This window comes from Dreissena polymorpha, chromosome 9 (genome assembly GCF_020536995.1).
Source record: "Dreissena polymorpha isolate Duluth1 chromosome 9, UMN_Dpol_1.0, whole genome shotgun sequence".
NCBI classification, from domain to species: domain Eukaryota; kingdom Metazoa; phylum Mollusca; class Bivalvia; order Myida; family Dreissenidae; genus Dreissena; species Dreissena polymorpha.
In genome coordinates, this window is record NC_068363.1 from 92932263 (window position 1) to 92951877 (window position 19615).

Genomic DNA, 19615 nt, shown 5'->3' on the forward strand with positions numbered 1-19615 from the left:
ATGTATTGATATTAAGACAGTTATACACGGCAGAGCTCGACCGGACGTCTATAATCGGCCCGCTGCCGACATAACGGCCCGTGGAGGGTTTTTATTAAACAATTAAATATTTTTAAGCATCGAACGAATCCGAAACGTATTTCGGAGTTTGTTTGTCATGCATGAAAGGGAGCGTCGATAGAAATATAATTATTGTAATTGCTTCGACATTCGATTTTTTTAAACGTGTTTTGGTGACAGTGGTAAGCATTTGATACACTCGTTTAAAAAAGTGTAAATTAAAATGAATATTAATAAAGTTAAACGATTGGAAAAACATAAAACAGAATTACACATATTTGTTATTTTATTATTGTAAGCGCCGGATTAAAGTTGTAATTGAGGTAAGTGTGTCTTTTACAATACTTTTTGCTGTTTTATTCATCCTGTTAAAGGGGCCTTTTCACAGATTTTGGCATTTTTTTAACTTATTCATTAAATGCTTTATATTGATAAATGTAAACATTGGATCGTAAAAGCTCCAGTAAAAAATCAAGAAAAAAAATAAAAAAAGGAAAAGAACATTGCCCGGAGCAGGTTTCGAACCAGTGACCCCTGGAGTCCTGCCAGAGTCCTGAAGTAAAAACGCTTTAGCCTACTGAGCTATTCCGCCGAGTACACATTCTTGACGTATTTAATACCTTATATAAGCAATCTTCGTAGTTTCACAAAATTTAACGACAAAAACAGAACTCTCCAAATTATTCAATCGTTTCGCGTTGCAACGCTTTATAATTTTAAGGTTTTAAAATCGTCAAAGGATGCATATAATGGCTATATTAGAGCATGGTTAATGTTCAGTATTACTGTTTCCTCCCAAATATCATAACTAAAACGAAAACTTACGAATCTGAAACAACTTTTTTCAATTTTGTCAATTTACCAAAGCGTGAAAAGATCCCTTTAAAGCTAAAATAGATGAATCTTTCTAATGTTTAGAAGAGTTTCGGTTTCAATAGATATGTGTACTATCCAAAGTGTGTGCTAAGTGTCATCATACTTATGTTAAATTCTTGTGTGAGTTGCGGCCTAGTTTTATTGATTACCTTTGGTTAAGACTGAATGTGGACGCAGTTTTGTACAGTTGCAGTCGCGTGATCCGATTCCTTCTGATATGAAAAATCGACCCGGCTAAGCGGACCGATATAATTTTAGTTTCAATCGATATGTGTGTATTCAAGTTGTGTGCTACGTGTCATTATAATTATGTTCGATTCTTTCGTTGAGGTGTGGTAATATTTTTTGATCACCGTTGGCTAAAATTAAATGTGAACGCACTTTTGTTAAGTTGAAGCCGCGTGATCAGATAGCCGGGCCGAATTTTTATATCTGAAAAGAATCTGATCACGCGGCTTCAACTTAACAAAAGTGCGTTCAGTGTCAGCCAGGTTTGTAATATTTAAAGTCATTTCAAATGTGTATTGCAGAAGTGTGTCACCTTTTCGTCAAAACACCCGTTTATAGATCTTTTTAACATGTATCGATCATTATAATTTATAGATTAATACACAAGGCGTGCTAAACTAAAAAAGATGTCCTATACGCCGTTTGCCTTACTGCCGTGAAACGCATTCTCTTAATACATCTCGTTTGTCTGTTGATCGTTTAATTAATTGCATATAATTTTATCAGATAATTGTGTTACACAATTAATATCACGTTATAACATGGGCACAAACTAAAATTAACATTGAGATATTGCGGGGGATGATGTTTTCTTTAACAAAAAATGAAGCTTTAGTATCATTCATACAAGTTCGACCATTCAAACGGAGAAACATATTAAAAACGATCGTCCTTATGTATAGACTACCCTTGTTTGTAGACCCCATCTAACTTTCATAAATTCAGCGTTACTTTAATATTATCAATATTTATGATATCAAGATAAAAACTATTCGAAAAAAAAAACAAATTCTTTCTTGTACGCCACCCGCCTTGCATCTGCTGCACGTGTTCTCATAAAACGGTTTTGTTTTTATTCGGCCTACCGTAAATTTAAGGGTAAAATAACATTTATATTTGTGTGAATATAACGTCATTACGTGATCCAAAGCTTAAGTTATGAGCAAGATAATGAAAAATGAGAATGTTTTCTTATATGTTAAAAAAAGTATTTATGGTTAGTATTTGAAACATATAATAAGCTTTCGTAAAAGCCTTAAATTGCACAACCTGTACGGAAAAACAGAAAGAACACCTTAGAGAAGTGTTCCGTTGAAAACATTTTTAAATATAGTAAACACGGGTAAGTACAAACCATTATTTTTTGATAACCTTTATACAACTTTCTTTGCTACATTTTTAAGACCTCCCGATCGCGATACGTTATTTTCAATGAAATGACTTATTAATTTCCTTTGCAAATTTTAAAGTATTAACAACATTTTGGCACTCCTTGTTAACACGCCTTATAATTTAGCTGTGCTCTGTGAAAAGGTTGTTTAATGCAGGTGAGTAAAGTGCAGTTCGCACAGGATGATCAGGGACGAAACTATCCGCCTTAACAGGATTTTTGCTAAGAAGTGATTTTCTTGAAACGAAAAAATATCATAAAAGAGAAAGTGACGTCTCTGATAAGCCTTCTTTCTAGACTCAAACCTGTTCGATCTCTTTACAGCAGACTCATTACACAGCCATTCATGAATCAATATAATGCAGATATAACAAATGCTTAATTACACTGGATATATGCATTCTTAAAAGAGTAAACGGAGTCGCGTTTTTCAGTTTTTAGTTAATGTGACTTTTATCCTATTAAGCGTATGCGAGATCAGGATATAAATTATTTTGGTTCGAATATTGATTTCAATAGTTTCATTTTGGCTCGAGTCATTTCGCAGAAACATTTTGTTCATTTTAACCAAAGTGACAATGACCCTGCCCAGATCCCGATCGAACTTCCGTCCCTAAGAAATGCCGATGAGGTATAATTATTAATGTATTAACAAAGGCTATTTAATACATATTTTAAATCGATACAACCGCGAGCAGTTAATAGCAAAAAATAGGCGCGTTTTTCAGTTTTTAGTAAATGTAACTTTGATCCTATTGAACGCGCATGCAAGATCAGGATCTCAATTATTGTGGTTTGAATTTTGATAACAATAGTTTAATTTTGGCTGGAGTCAGTGCGCAGAAACATTTTGTTCATTTTAACCAAAGTTACAATGACCTAGATTCCGACCGAACCTCCATCCCTATAAAATGCCGATGAGTTATAAATATAAGATATCTACTAACAAAGGATATTTATTTCATATTTCACATCGATACAATCGCGAGTTAACAGCAAAAAAAGGATTCTATGTTCATAAAGATGTACCGGACGTGATGATACTCTTCAACTATATAAAGCAACCAAACGTTGTCACACCCCGATGATGAAAATACAACAACGAGATATAACTCTTGAATGCAGAGTAATGGTGTTTGAGCATCGTTAACATCATAAAAGCATCCATCTTGATCAAGTTGTTCATACATTCTTCAATCACGATAAATGTAAATAAAAAGAGTATAAATGATTATTAAAAAACCATTATATTAAAAACAACGAAGACTTAATCACAAGGAAAAAACATTTTGCAACGATTTCAAACTGCATTATTGTCAACCTTTCAATATGAAACTACCTCAGAACAATTTAAGTTGAGTAAGTACCTGACGTAGATGTTGGAACTGTAACTGTTGTGGTTTCTGCGAAAATAATACAACAAAATGAATCATTATTCAAAAATATTGTTCCAAGAAAATGATGATGCTATATTATGTGATATAAAGGAATCTTATCAAATAGTTTAAAGATACAATACACTTTATAGATAGCCAGTCTCGGTGCACTAACAATCACCACTAGTGTTATATCAACAATGAATGTTTAACTTTTTACATTTCCTTATTCTTACAAACGTTTCGACGACGTGAGCAGAACTGACTAAATTCATTAGAAACTTGCCCTTTTTATATTACCCGTCTTAAACTATGAACGCGATATCGAATAAAATAAACTAATACTATAGCTCTAAATTACATGCCATTAGGCTAAATCAAACTGCGTTATCAATCTACGAAACAACGTACTAAAATAAATTATAATAATATCTCCCTGAATCAAATGCCATTAGGCGAAATAAAACCGCATAATAAATCTACGAAACATCGTTCTCGTAACATATTTCCTTTAAATATATCTGTCTTTCTCTCCAGGCTCTGATCAATATGTTTAACGATCATTTGACTTCAGTATACTGTTTTAGAATAACCCTTGAAAGTATTATTTCGTATTGCCAAAAAAGGCTGTGTTTGTCCATTCAATTGTGCCTCTGATTTACATGTCCTTTAGGAGTAACTATGACACATACTGTAAAATACAACAATACAATACGTTAAACATAATTAACTCATGAATTGTATGTATAGTTTTATTTTTGTTTAAAGGATTGATTGATTATCATGCAAACCATGTGGGAATGTTAAAATTACACATTAATGCACTGCTACGAGAAATACTGAAACTAACTGTTAACAGAGGGGTGCAGTGAAATACCTATCAAAGCTCCCAAACAGTCCCCTTCGACCCGTGCCGTGCGTGCTTTTTTATCTTATCACTTAAATATCCAGCAAAATTTGTTTAAAGTTTAACACATTGATTAAATTTTCACATCGAAACTAGTTTTTCAATAATAAAAACAATGCAAATAATTTATAAAAAGCAAATTTCTATAAAAAGAAAATATCACACATACTATATTTATTAAGTATCAAAGCCCTATCGCACTGCAATTTCAGTATTGGCACTTGGCTGTTTAAATGTGTAAAGTTAACTCTAAACCGATAGACAAATAATGACGTAAGAAACATCATACTCAGTAATGTTGGCTTAACTATAAATATACTGAATATTAGTTCAGTATAATATAAAACAACTTGAAAGTCATTTTTGCAGATGTCTATCAAAAGATGTTTACGCTATTGAAACCAAAACCTATTTTCCGATGTCAAAAAACCCCCTCATCGGCTTAGAACAGTGTTCCTTTTAAATTTTTCTCTTGGTTCTATACAACATGAATACATTATATTTTTACTACTATCGCTTCAATATCAACAAGTTTGCTGCAAGATCGACAACGACATATTTAGATGAATAGCTGCTCCTTTCTTAGTTGCCGTTCTCATAGTAACGACAGGTGTTCAAGGCCCTAAACAACCTTTACACTGAAGTCTTCCGATGTAATAGATTTATTAGGTTATCTTGTTTTAAACGTTATTTAAAAAAAAAACCACATCGGTGTACATGCTTACGAATTAGCATATATATCGGCCAAAGTCGAACGTCCTGTCTCTATGATTGCTTGCCGCTAATTTAATTCATTATTTTACTTGTTTGCAACTTATTATATTACTTTTTTAACAAATACTAAACAGGTTTTCTGTTGCAAATACTGAATTCGTATCATATACATGTATTACCTTCAAAGTCCATATATGAATGCATATATTAATTTTATCGTCGCAAATTAGTATTTATTTGAATGCTTGAAACATTATTAAATATGGATACAAAGTAACTAGTAAAGCAAATTCAACGATACATTATTACCGGGATATTTTGACAATATGCCTAATAAAATCAAGGTGTACAAAGAACAAATATTTTCTCTAGCATTTGTGCGTTAAGAAATCCTGTGTTCACCTATATAACAACATCAGATAAACTTTAACATTATTTACCTGGCTGTGTAGTTGATGGTGTAGCTTCTGTCGAGGAGACCGATGGTTGTGTAGTTACAACTGCTGATGTTGTCTCGACAGCTAAAACAATATGGTTTCAAAAATCTATATAACCATTTATTTTAAGTGCGTCTTAGCATGTTGTGAATCTCTTAACAAATATTTAATAATCTGCGATATGTATTGTTAAATCGAATTTTCAAGCAACATCTAGAACATGATAACTGGTACATGTATACGACTTAAACGCGTTGCATGTCAGTTAGGTATCAATACAAGATAGATATAAATGATGCGTATTAAAAATTTATACATTCATTATTTTGTAATTAAATGGATTCGCTTCTATGGTGTTTTTTGTAAATGTGCCTTTGATCATAATCAACTCATATACAAGATCTGGATATAATTTATTTTGGTATAACGTTTCAGAACAATATTTGCATTTGTTTTATTTATTTGTAAATACAAAGTTATATTATTATCAAGACAAATTATTCAATGTCTAAAATAAAACACAAATCTTCAAAAGGAAACATAGTTTCTCTAGCTTTTTGAGACAGCAAAGTTTTGCCTCATAAAACGAGCCACGAAAACGTTTACAAACATACCAGCTATTGTAATAGATGCAGTCGTCGGCGGTGTTGCCGTTGTCGCAGAAGGACCGGTAGTTGGTGGTATGCCTGTTGTGGAACCAGCTACAAGATATATATATATGTAAGGGGCTTTCTTAAATTTGCGCACTAAAAACTCGAACGGGAAAATACGAACATCACCTACCCATCTAGAATAAGATATTTGGAAAGTTTTTTTTAAATATTAACTAAATTGCCTTTCCGACAAGATAATGTTTGTAAACAATAACATTATTTGTCATCGATTCAATTTGAAAACAATAAAAGTTACATTTATCAATTAGAAAAGTACTTAAGGGTGCATAAACTTATACCCGAAATGCTGACTGTTGGCGGCGATGGTTGCGACACTGTTGTCGAGAATGGCGATACAACAGCAGTTGTGGTTGTTACTGTAAGACATACAACATAGAAGAATATCCGTTTGTGTTATATATCAGATTTAAATATCATAAGTTGTAAATACGATATTCCACTGTATTCACATTCAAAGAAGGAAAAACAGTTTCAATTTAGAATTACGAAATGGTATGAAACAAAATATTTGCATCGACTTACCTCTACCTGGACCTGAAAACGTTAAAAAAAATACATTAACAGGTCATATAACAACGGTTACTTTCAGGCTTGAAAATATTTACGTGAAAATCTAGTAGACTCGTTTCATTAGAGTCGAAAGTTTTATTTGTGCGCTGATGATACAAGTTATACACATGAAAAACAGTCAGGTTACTTTCAACAACAGACACCATTAAAATCGCAATCCAGATCTTTAAATAGGGTGTCTATGTTTTATTGCCCATGACATCAATTTTTTCCTAGGCATCGCATTCCCGACTTCCATTGTACGCGTTCTTGAAATACTTCCCGTTTTCAATCGCTTGTATAATCAATAATATATGAAGAAACACTATAATTTTATTGAAAAAAATGACTTCATAACATGGACACAAGCTTACTTTAAGCTTGATGAATTAAGATGATTTTTTCACACATACTATTTAATTTTTTATCATCTAAATAACGTAATACAGATTTAGTACATGGCTTTTTTACATTGGACGATCTCAACGGAGAAACAGATTGCAAACGAAAACTCTTAGGTAAAGATTATACTGTATCGTAAACAAACTCCAACTTTGTTCATTTCAGCGTAAGTTTAATGACGCCCAAACGTTTAGTTAGTTAATCGACAAGCTTTATAGAAAAAACCTACACAATGTTGATAAACATACCTGATGTTGTAACAGATAATGTCGTAGGTGGTGTTGAAGTTGTCACAGACGGACCGGTAGTTTGAGTTGTTCCAGTTGTGGATTCAGCTATAAGATATATTCATTTTTATACATATACCACAAAGGTGAAAAGTTGAGGCGGTGTTGCCGTTGACACCAACGGACCGGTAGTTTGTGTTTTGCCAGTTGCAGATTGAGCTACAAGATATATTTTGTATTACAAAACAGTGGCATCTAATAGTAAAAACGCCCGTTTAAAGTTCTCGTTTAAATTGTTAAATTTGTATACAGTCATTTTGTTTTTTATTTTTCATGTGTGTTCATAATTTAAAATCCAAACGCTAAAGTATATTGCAAATTATTTTTACATATGAAATCCTGATTCAAAACAATAGCCTTCTAAGATTTATCAAGGACCGTTTTAACGGTTATACATACTGGTTAGTACACGCCATCAAACGTTTAACCATTAACGTGATCTTAAGGACCTTCAAGCGAGTAAGGAAGATATCGAAAGGATTTATGCAAGGACATGCAAATCTTTGCAAAGATACCGGTAGGCGTAACAGATGCAGCATAAGATGTTGTCACAAACGGACCGGTTGTTTGTGAAATGTAATTCGTGGCACCAGCTCAAAGATATTTTTATTGAAATTACAGACGAGTGCCAACGTGCCATACCAATCGTCTACTTGGATGGCCTCGTTTACATCAATCAATAGTAATGATGATTAGATAAAAACTATATGAGTAAACATACAACTTTTTCCTGTAAGCCGCCCGCCTAACATCTTCTGCAGGTATTTTCATAAAACGGTTTTGTTTTAATTGGACCCACCGCAAACAAGACTATTCCCAAGTAATATATGTCCCCTTCCGGCTCCACCATTGTCAGAAATTCCACCATTGTCAGATTGTTTTATTTGTTGCCATAGCAACCAGAATTTTTGACGTAGGAACAAAATGAAATGACGTGCAAAATGTCCATATTGCCATCTATCCATGTTTCAAGTTTCATGAAAAAATATGATGCACTTTTAAGTTAACGCAGGATCCAAAAAAAACATCCATTTTCAGCGGTATTTCTAGTCAATTTGTTGCCAAAGCAACCAGAATTTTTGACGTAGGAACAAAATAAAATGACGTGCATCTATCTATGTTTCAAGTTTCATGAAAAAATATTAAGAACTTTTAAAGTTATCGCAGGATCCAGAAAAGTGTGACGGACGGAGAGACAAACCATAGGTCCCCTCCGGTGAAACCGGTAGGGGACTAATAAAATTTCAGGTGAAAAAATAACTTTTATATTTATCTGGATATAACGTCATTACGTAAACCAAAGCTTAAGTAAGGATCAAGATAATGAAAAATGAGAATGTTTTTCTCATAGGTTAAAGAAGTATTTATGGTTCTAATTTGTAACACATAATAAGCTTTCGTAAAAGCCTTAAATTGCACAACCCTAACGAAAAACCGGTAGAACACCATAAGGGATCCATTGAAATAAAAATTAACTGTAGTAAACACGGGTTAGTACAAACCATCTATTTTTGATAACTTTTATCCAAGTTTCTTGGCTACTTCTTTAATACTTCCCGATCGCGATACGTTATTTTGATGAAATGACTTATTAACTTCCTTTTCAAAAATTAAAGTATTTGCAACATTCTGGCACTCCTTGTTAACACGTCTTAAAATTTTGTCCGTGCTCTCTGAAAAGGTGGTTTAATGAAGGTGAGTAAAGTGCAGTCCGCACAGGATAATCAGGGACGAAACTCTGCGCCTTAACCTTAACTGGATTTTTGCTAAGAAGCGATTTTCTTGAAACGAAAAAATATCATAAAAAAGAAAGTGACGTCTCTGATAAGCCTGTGCGGACTGCAGAGGCTAATCAGGGAAGACACTTTATGCACATCAATTCAACCCCATTTTCACAGAGCACGGCCCATATGTTCATGCACGTGTATAAGTTTATAATTATACTCAACATGTAACTTCTAATGCACATGTGAGTAGGATATTTGTAGGCGCTGTTTTAATTACCTTAATATAAACAAGGATAATTTAAGAAAGGTTCTTTCTAAACTCAAACCTGTTCGATCTCTTTACAGCAGACTAATTACACAGCCATTCATGAATCAACATAATGCAGATATGACAGATGATTAATTACACTGGATATATGCATTCTTAAATAAGTTAACAAAGGCGCGTTTTTCAGTTTTTAGAAAATGTAACTTTGATCCTATTGAACGCGCATGCAAGATCAGGATCTCAATTATTGTGGTTTGAATTTTGATAACAATAATTTAATTTTGGCTCGAGTCATTGCGCCGAAACATTGTGTTCATTTTAACCAAAGTTACAATGATCTAGATTCCGATCGAACGTCCATCCCTATAAAATGCCGATGAGGTATAAATATTAATCTATTAACAAAGGCTATTTATTACATATTTCACATCGATACAATCACGAGTTAACAGGAAAAAAATGATTCTATGTTTATAAAGATGTACTTGACGTGATGATAGTATTCAACTTTATAAAGAAACAAAACGTTGCCACACCCCGATGATGAAATTACAACAACGGGAAATAAATCCTGAATGCAGAGTAAAGGTGTTTAAGCATCGAAAACATCATAAAACCATCCACCTTGATCAAGTTGTTAATACTTTCTTCAATCACGATAAATGTATATAAAAAGAGTCTTAATGATTATTAAAAGCCATTGTATTAAAAAAACGAAGACTTAATCAGAATGAAAAAAACATTTTGCAACGATTTCAAACTGCATTATTGTCAACCTTTCAATATGAAACTACCTAGGAACAATTTAAGTTGAGTAAGTACCTGACGTAGATGTTGGAACTGTAACTGTTGTGGTTTCTGCGAAAATAATACAACAAAATGAATCATTATTCAAAAATATTGTTCCAAGAAAATGATGATGCTATATTATGTGATATAAAGGAATCTTATCAAATAGTTTAAAGATACAATACACTTTATAGATAGCCAGTCTCGGTGCACTAACAGACACCACTAGTGTTATATCAACAATCAATGTTTAACTTTTTACATTTCCTTATTCTTACAAACGTTTCGACGACGTGAGCAGAACTGACTAAATTCATTAGAAACTTGCCCTTTTTATATTACCCGTCATAAACTATGAACGCGATATCGAATAAAATAAACTAATACTATAGCTCTAAATTACATGCCATTAGGCTTTATCAAACTGCGTTATCAATCTACGAAACAACGTACTAAAATAAATAATAATATCTCCCTAAATCAAATGCCATTAGGCGAAATAAAACCGCATAATAAATCTACGAAACATCGTTCTCGTAACATATTTCCTTTAAATATATCTGTCATTCTCTCCAGGCTCTGATCAATATGTTTAACGATCATTTGACTTCAGTATACTGTTTTAGAATAACCCTTGAAAGTATTATTTCGTATTGCCAAAAAAGGCTGTGTTTGTCCATTCAATTGTGCCTCTGATTTACATGTCCTTTAGGAGTAACTATGACACATAATGTAAAATACAACAATACAATACGTTAAACATAATTAACTCATGAATTTTATGTATAGTTTTATTTTTGTTTAAAGGATTGATTGATTATCATGCAAACCATGTGTGAATGTTAAAATTACACATTAATGCACTGCTACGAGAAATACTGAAACTAACTGTAACAGAGGGGTGCAGTGAAATACCTATCAAAGCTCCCAAACAGTCCCCTTCGACCCGTGCCGTGCGTGCTTTTTTATCTTATCACTTAAATATCCAGCAAAATTTGTTTAAAGTTTAACACATTGATTAAATTTTCACATCGAAACTAGTTTTTCAATAATAAAAACAATGAGTTTACATAAAATACATGCTATATGAATTACATCATAAACACAGTCTATATTAAAAAAAATATGTTATATGTATGTATAAGTGCCATTTTGACAAAACATCACCCTACGCTGTACAAACTCTCGATGGAGCACTGTATAAGTAACCTGTATGTAGCACTTGAATACACGTATCGATAATTAGGTTAACCCATCTATGCCTAGTGGATTCTCCCATCACTCTAAATTGGATCAATTTATTTCCCATTAGAATATTTCTTACAGAAATTCCTTCAAGCATCATGCGGCGTCTTATCTGGGTCTACGCTGTTTGCCTAGGTTTTTTTCTAGACGCTAGGCATAAATGGCTAAACAGGTTTTGAGTCGAACTTCTCACTATTTTAGCGAAGCACCATTCTTAACTTATTTTACACACAGCAATGCGAGATGGTACAAACTAAAATAATACAGATAGTCAATCGTATAGCTGAGGCTTTTGATAGGACCCAAACCACTTTTAGTAAGCGCTCAAGAAAACAATCCCATCTAAAATTTAGTTTCAAATGAGCGTTTTGCGAGTACCCATACTTTGTGTTCTAAAAGAAAAACGGTCGTTGACATGACGTGGAAAATATATTATGAGAATGAGAGAGTATTGTAAACTTCTAAAAATAAATATTAAGACCAAAACGGCAAATGAACTTTACCTGGCTGCGTAGGATGTATACACGCGTTGACAGTCACGTATTCGATTGTTATCGATTCACCGAACCGATATGTAATGGTAACAGTTATTGATGTCGTCGTTAAATCGGGTTGACCGGTAAAGGAAATAGTATGTGTTCCTTCAGATTCTACTGTTCGGGTCTGCACAAAAATGTAATAAATTGAAAGTAATCCGTGAAAACAAACACAATATCAAGGTAAAATTGAACAACACATTTTGCAATAATTCGTCTCAGCAACTACACATATTTATTAAAGTAGAGATGAGACTTTTAGACGCTTATTTGCGAGACCGTGACCTCTTTTATGGACAGTTAATTTGGAAACAGTTAGGGTATAATATTTGGCAAAAAATCTAATGACTTTTGTACGCCCTGTAAAGTCATTTAACTGTTGTAATAACCAAAGTAAAATAAAGTTTATTTTCATTCGTTAGTAATTGCGTGGTCAAGTAAATGCGTCTGAATATTATTTTGATAAAGTAAGGTCAAAACAAGTAAAATTGTTGTTATGTGTGGCCCAATGAATATAAACAAAATATTCTACCACTGAAAGAGGGTCGGGGAACTCCTCCACACGAAGATTGAACGTAACATCTTTTACGTAGTTTGTTGTTGTTATGCTGATTTCGGACAACAGAAGAGGCTTTTCGGGAGTAATTTCGAAAGTAACTTTATCTGTTTCTGGAGACGACATCCATGCTTGGCCATCAAGAGTATCTTCAATTGAACTACTCGGGCCTTCTCCTTCTGTAACCCTTATCTTAACTGCAGGGTTAGTCTTAGATGTCAGTGTTTGAACAACGGTTCCATTCATAGCGCAAATTTCTATAAAAAGAAAATATCACACATACTGTATTTATTAAGTATCAAAGCCCTATCGCACTGCAATTTCAGTATTGGCATTTGGCTGTTTAAATGTGTAAAGTTAACTCTAAACCGATAGACAAATAATGACGTAAGAAACATCATACTCGGTAATGTTGGCTTAACTATAAATATACTGAATATTAGTTCAGTATAATATAAAACAACTTGAAAGTCATTTTTGCAGATGTCTTTCAAAAGATGTTTACGCTATTGAAACCAAAACCTATTTTCCGATGTCAAAAAACCCCCTCATCGGCTTAGAACAGTGTTCCTTTTAAATTTTTCTCTTGGTTCTATACAACATGAATACATTATATTTTTACTACTATCGCTTCAATATCAACACGTTTGCTACAAGATCGACAACGACATATTTAGATGAATAGCTGCTCCTTTCTTAGTTGCCGTTCTCATAGTAACGACAGGTGTTCAAGGCCCTAAACAACCTTTACACTGAAGTCTTCCGATGTAATAGATTTATTAGGTTATCTTGTTTTAAACGTTATTTAAAAAAAAAACCACATCGGTGTACATGCTTACGAATAAGCATATATATCGGCCAAAGTCGAACGTCCTGTCTCTATGATTGCTTGCCGCTAATTTAATTCATTATTTTACTTGTTTGCAACTACTTATATTACTTTTTTAAATACTAAACAGGTTTTCTGTTGCAAATACTGAATTGGTATCATATACATGTATTACCTTCAAAGTCCATATATGAATGCATATATACATTTTATCGTCGCAAATTCGTATTTATTTGAATGCTTGAAACATTATTAAATATGGATACAAAGTAACTAGTAAAGCAAATACAACGATACATTATTACCGGGATATTTTGACAATATGCCTAATAAAATCAAGGTGTACAAAGAACAAATATTTTCTCTAGCATTTGTGCGTTAAGAAATCCTGTGTTCACCTATATAACAACATCAGATGAACTTTAACATTATTTACCTGGCTGTGTAGTTGATTGTGTAGCTTCTGTCGAGGAGACCGATGGTTGTGTAGTTACAACTGCTGAAGTTGTCTCGACAGCTAAAACAATATGGTTTCAAAAATCTATATAACCATTTATTTTAAGTGCGTCTTAGCATGTTGTGAATCTCTTAACAAATATTTAATAATCTGCGATATGTATTGTTAAATCGAATTTTCAAGCAACATCTAGAACATGATAACTGGTACATGTATACGACTTAAACGCGTTGCATGTCAGTTAGGTATCAATACAAGATAGATATAAATGATGCGTATTAAAAATTTATACATTCATTATTTTGTAATTAAATGGATTCGCTTCTATGGTGTTTTTTGTAAATGTGCCTTTGATCATAATCAACTCATATACAAGATCTGGATATAATTTATTTTGGTATAACGTTTCAGAACAATATTTGCATGTGTTTTATTTATTTGTAAATACAAAGTTATATTATTATCAAGACAAATTATTCAATGTCTAAAATAAAACACAAATCTTCAAAAGGAAACATAGTTTCTCTAGCTTTTTGAGACAGCAAAGTTTTGCCTCATAAAACGAGCCACGAAAACGTTTACAAACATACCAGCTATTGTAATAGATGCAGTCGTCGGCGGTGTTGCCGTTGTCGCAGAAGGACCGGTAGTTGGTGGTATGCCTGTTGTGGAACCAGCTACAAGATATATATATATGTAAGGGGCTTTCTTAAATTTGCGCACTAAAAACTCGAACGGGAAAATACGAACATCACCTACCCATCTAGAATAAGATATTTGGAAAGTTTTTTTTAAATATTAACTAAATTGCCTTTCCGACAAGATAATGTTTGTAAACAATAACATTATTTGTCATCGATTCAATTTGAAAACAATAAAAGTTACATCTATCAATTAGAAAAGTACTTAAGGGTGCATAAACTTATACCCGAAATGCTGACTGTTGGCGGCGATGGTTGCGACACTGTTGTCGAGAATGGCGATACAACAGCAGTTGTGGTTGTTACTGTAAGACATACAACATAGAAGAATATCCGTTTGTGTTATATATCAGATTTAAATATCATAAGTTGTAAATACGATATTCCACTGTATTCACATTCAAAGAAGGAAAAACAGTTTCAATTTAGAATTACGAAATGGTATGAAACAAAATATTTGCATCGACTTACCTCTACCTGGACCTGAAAACGTTAAAAAAAATACATTAACAGGTCATATAACAACGGTTACTTTCAGGCTTGAAAATATTTACGTGAAAATCTAGTAGACTCGTTTCATTAGAGTCGAAAGTTTTATTTGTGCGCTGATGATACAAGTTATACACATGAAAACAGTCAGGTTACTTTCAACAACAGACACCATTAAAATCGCAATCCAGATCTTTAAATAGGGTGTCTATGTTTTATTGCCCATGACATCAATTTTTTCCTAGGCATCGCATTCCCGACTTCCATTGTACGCGTTCTTGAAATACTTCCCGTTTTCAATCGCTTGTATAATCAATAATATATGAAGAAACACTATAATTTTATTGAAAAAAATGACTTCATAACATGGACACAAGCTTACTTTAAGCTTGATGAATTAAGATGATTTTTTCACACATACTATTTAATTTTTTATCATCTAAATAACGTAATACAGATTTAGTACATGGCTTTTTTACATTGGACGATCTCAACGGAGAAACAGATTGCAAACGAAAACTCTTAGGTAAAGATTATACTGTATCGTAAACAAACTCCAACTTTGTTCATTTCAGCGTAAGTTTAATGACGCCCAAACGTTTAGTTAGTTAATCGACAAGCTTTATAGAAAAAACCTACACAATGTTGATAAACATACCTGATGTTGTAACAGATAATGTCGTAGGTGGTGTTGAAGTTGTCACAGACGGACCGGTAGTTTGAGTTGTTCCAGTTGTGGATTCAGCTATAAGATATATTCATTTTTATACATATACCACAAAGGTGAAAAGTTGAGGCGGTGTTGCCGTTGACACCAACGGACCGGTAGTTTGTGTTTTGCCAGTTGCAGATTGAGCTACAAGATATATTTTGTATTACAAAACAGTGGCATCTAATAGTAAAAACGCCCGTTTAAAGTTCTCGTTTAAATTGTTAAATTTGTATACAGTCATTTTGTTTTTTATTTTTCATGTGTGTTCATAATTTAAAATCCAAACGCTAAAGTATATTGCAAATTATTTTTACATATGAAATCCTGATTCAAAACAATAGCCTTCTAAGATTTATCAAGGACCGTTTTAACGGTTATACATACTGGTTAGTACACGCCATCAAACGTTTAACCATTAACGTGATCTTAAGGACCTTCAAGCGAGTAAGGAAGATATCGAAAGGATTTATGCAAGGACATGCAAATCTTTGCAAAGATACCGGTAGGCGTAACAGATGCAGCATAAGATGTTGTCACAAACGGACCGGTTGTTTGTGAAATGTAATTCGTGGCACCAGCTCAAAGATATTTTTATTGAAATTACAGACGAGTGCCAACGTGCCATACCAATCGTCTACTTGGATGGCCTCGTTTACATCAATCAATAGTAATGATGATTAGATAAAAACTATATGAGTAAACATACAACTTTTTCCTGTAAGCCGCCCGCCTAACATCTGCTGCAGGTATTTTCATAAAACGGTTTTGTTTTAATTGGACCCACCGCAAACAAGACTATTCCCAAGTAATATATGTCCCCTTCCGGCTCCACCATTGTCAGAAATTCCACCATTGTCAGATTGTTTTATTTGTTGCCATAGCAACCAGAATTTTTGACGTAGGAACAAAATGAAATGACGTGCAAAATGTCCATATTGCCATCTATCCATGTTTCAAGTTTCATGAAAAAATATGATGCACTTTTAAGTTAACGCAGGATCCAAAAAAACATCCATTTTCAGCGGTATTTCTAGTCAATTTGTTGCCAAAGCAACCAGAATTTTTGACGTAGGAACAAAATAAAATGACGTGCATCTATCTATGTTTCAAGTTTCATGAAAAAATATTAAGAACTTTTAAAGTTATCGCAGGATCCAGAAAAGTGTGACGGACGGAGAGACAAACCATAGGTCCCCTCCGGTGAAACCGGTAGGGGACTAATAAAATTTCAGGTGAAAAAATAACTTTTATATTTATCTGGATATAACGTCATTACGTAAACCAAAGCTTAAGTAAGGATCAAGATAATGAAAAATGAGAATGTTTTTCTCATAGGTTAAAGAAGTATTTATGGTTCTAATTTGTAACACATAATAAGCTTTCGTAAAAGCCTTAAATTGCACAACCCTAACGAAAAACCGGTAGAACACCATAAGGGATCCATTGAAATAAAAATTAACTGTAGTAAACACGGGTTAGTACAAACCATCTATTTTTGATAACTTTTATCCAAGTTTCTTGGCTACTTCTTTAATACTTCCCGATCGCGATACGTTATTTTGATGAAATGACTTATTAACTTCCTTTTCAAAAATTAAAGTATTTGCAACATTCTGGCACTCCTTGTTAACACGTCTTAAAATTTTGTCCGTGCTCTCTGAAAAGGTGGTTTAATGAAGGTGAGTAAAGTGCAGTCCGCACAGGATAATCAGGGACGAAACTCTGCGCCTTAACCTTAACTGGATTTTTGCTAAGAAGCGATTTTCTTGAAACGAAAAAATATCATAAAAAAGAAAGTGACGTCTCTGATAAGCCTGTGCGGACTGCAGAGGCTAATCAGGGAAGACACTTTATGCACATCAATTCAACCCCATTTTCACAGAGCACGGCCCATATGTTCATGCACGTGTATAAGTTTATAATTATACTCAACATGTAACTTCTAATGCACATGTGAGTAGGATATTTGTAGGCGCTGTTTTAATTACCTTAATATAAACAAGGATAATTTAAGAAAGGTTCTTTCTAAACTCAAACCTGTTCGATCTCTTTACAGCAGACTAATTACACAGCCATTCATGAATCAACATAATGCAGATATGACAGATGATTAATTACACTGGATATATGCATTCTTAAATAAGTTAACAAAGGCGCGTTTTTCAGTTTTTAGAAAATGTAACTTTGATCCTATTGAACGCGCATGCAAGATCAGGATCTCAATTATTGTGGTTTGAATTTTGATAACAATAATTTAATTTTGGCTCGAGTCATTGCGCCGAAACATTGTGTTCATTTTAACCAAAGTTACAATGATCTAGATTCCGATCGAACGTCCATCCCTATAAAATGCCGATGAGGTATAAATATTAATCTATTAACAAAGGCTATTTATTACATATTTCACATCGATACAATCACGAGTTAACAGGAAAAAAATGATTCTATGTTTATAAAGATGTACTTGACGTGATGATAGTATTCAACTTTATAAAGAAACAAAACGTTGCCACACCCCGATGATGAAATTACAACAACGGGAAATAAATCCTGAATGCAGAGTAAAGGTGTTTAAGCATCGAAAACATCATAAAACCATCCACCTTGATCAAGTTGTTAATACTTTCTTCAATCACGATAAATGTATATAAAAAGAGTCTTAATGATTATTAAAAGCCATTGTATTAAAAAAACGAAGACTTAATCAGAATGAAAAAAACATTTTGCAACGATTTCAAACTGCATTATTGTCAACCTTTCAATATGAAACTACCTAGGAACAATTTAAGTTGAGTAAGTACCTGACGTAGATGTTGGAACTGTAACTGTTGTGGTTTCTGCGAAAATAATACAACAAAATGAATCATTATTCAAAAATATTGTTCCAAGAAAATGATGATACTATATTAAGTGATATAATGGAATCTTATCAAATAGTTTAAAGATATGGCCACGATAAAGATGAAAATGGCCAAAATTAGAACAAACAATAAACTTTATAGATAGCCAGTCTCGATGCACTTAAAGTCATCAACAATCAATGTTTAATTTTTTACATTTTCTTATTCTTACAAATGTTTCGAAGACGTGAGCAGCACTGACTAAATTCATTTGAAACTTGTCAACTTTATATTACCCGTCTAAAACTATGAACGCGATATCCAATAATGTAAACTAGTAATTATAGCTTCGAATTACACCCCATTAGGCAAAATCAAATTGCGTAATCAATCTTCAAATCAACGTCAAACAATAAATTAAAAATATCTCCCTGAATCAAATGCCATTCGGCGAAATGAAACTGCATAATAAATCTTCGAAACATCGTTCTCGTAACATATTCTATATTAATGAATCTGTATTTTGTTCAAGGCTCTGATCAATATGTTTAATGATCGATTGACTTCAGTATACTGTTGTTGAATAACCCTTGAAAGTATAATTTCGTATTGCCAACAAAGGCTGTGTTTCTTCATTCAATTTTGCATCTGATGTACATGTCCTTCACGAGCAACTATGACACAAAATGAAAAATACAACATAACAATACGTTAAACAAAATTAACTCGTGCTGTTTTATGTACAGTTTTATTATTGTTTTTAATGTTTATTTATTATTATGTGT

The 19615-nt window shown here is 33.0% G+C and overlaps 1 protein-coding gene across 1 annotated transcript in view; it reads right to left on the reverse strand.

Annotated features, from left to right (window-relative positions):
- Positions 1–19615, reverse strand: part of LOC127846265 (mucin-2-like) — a 92891-nt gene that overhangs the window by 59082 nt on the left and 14194 nt on the right. The window contains exons 14-26 of the mRNA XM_052377436.1: positions 18792–18827; positions 15937–16023; positions 15261–15272; positions 15017–15094; positions 14679–14765; positions 14068–14148; positions 10499–10534; positions 7643–7729; positions 6966–6977; positions 6722–6799; positions 6384–6470; positions 5773–5853; positions 3703–3738 (exon numbers count right to left, since the gene is read on the reverse strand). Of these exons, the coding sequence (XP_052233396.1) occupies positions 3703–3738; positions 5773–5853; positions 6384–6470; positions 6722–6799; positions 6966–6977; positions 7643–7729; positions 10499–10534; positions 14068–14148; positions 14679–14765; positions 15017–15094; positions 15261–15272; positions 15937–16023; positions 18792–18827 (798 nt within the window). The remainder of the gene's footprint in view (positions 1–3702; positions 3739–5772; positions 5854–6383; positions 6471–6721; positions 6800–6965; positions 6978–7642; positions 7730–10498; positions 10535–14067; positions 14149–14678; positions 14766–15016; positions 15095–15260; positions 15273–15936; positions 16024–18791; positions 18828–19615) is intronic.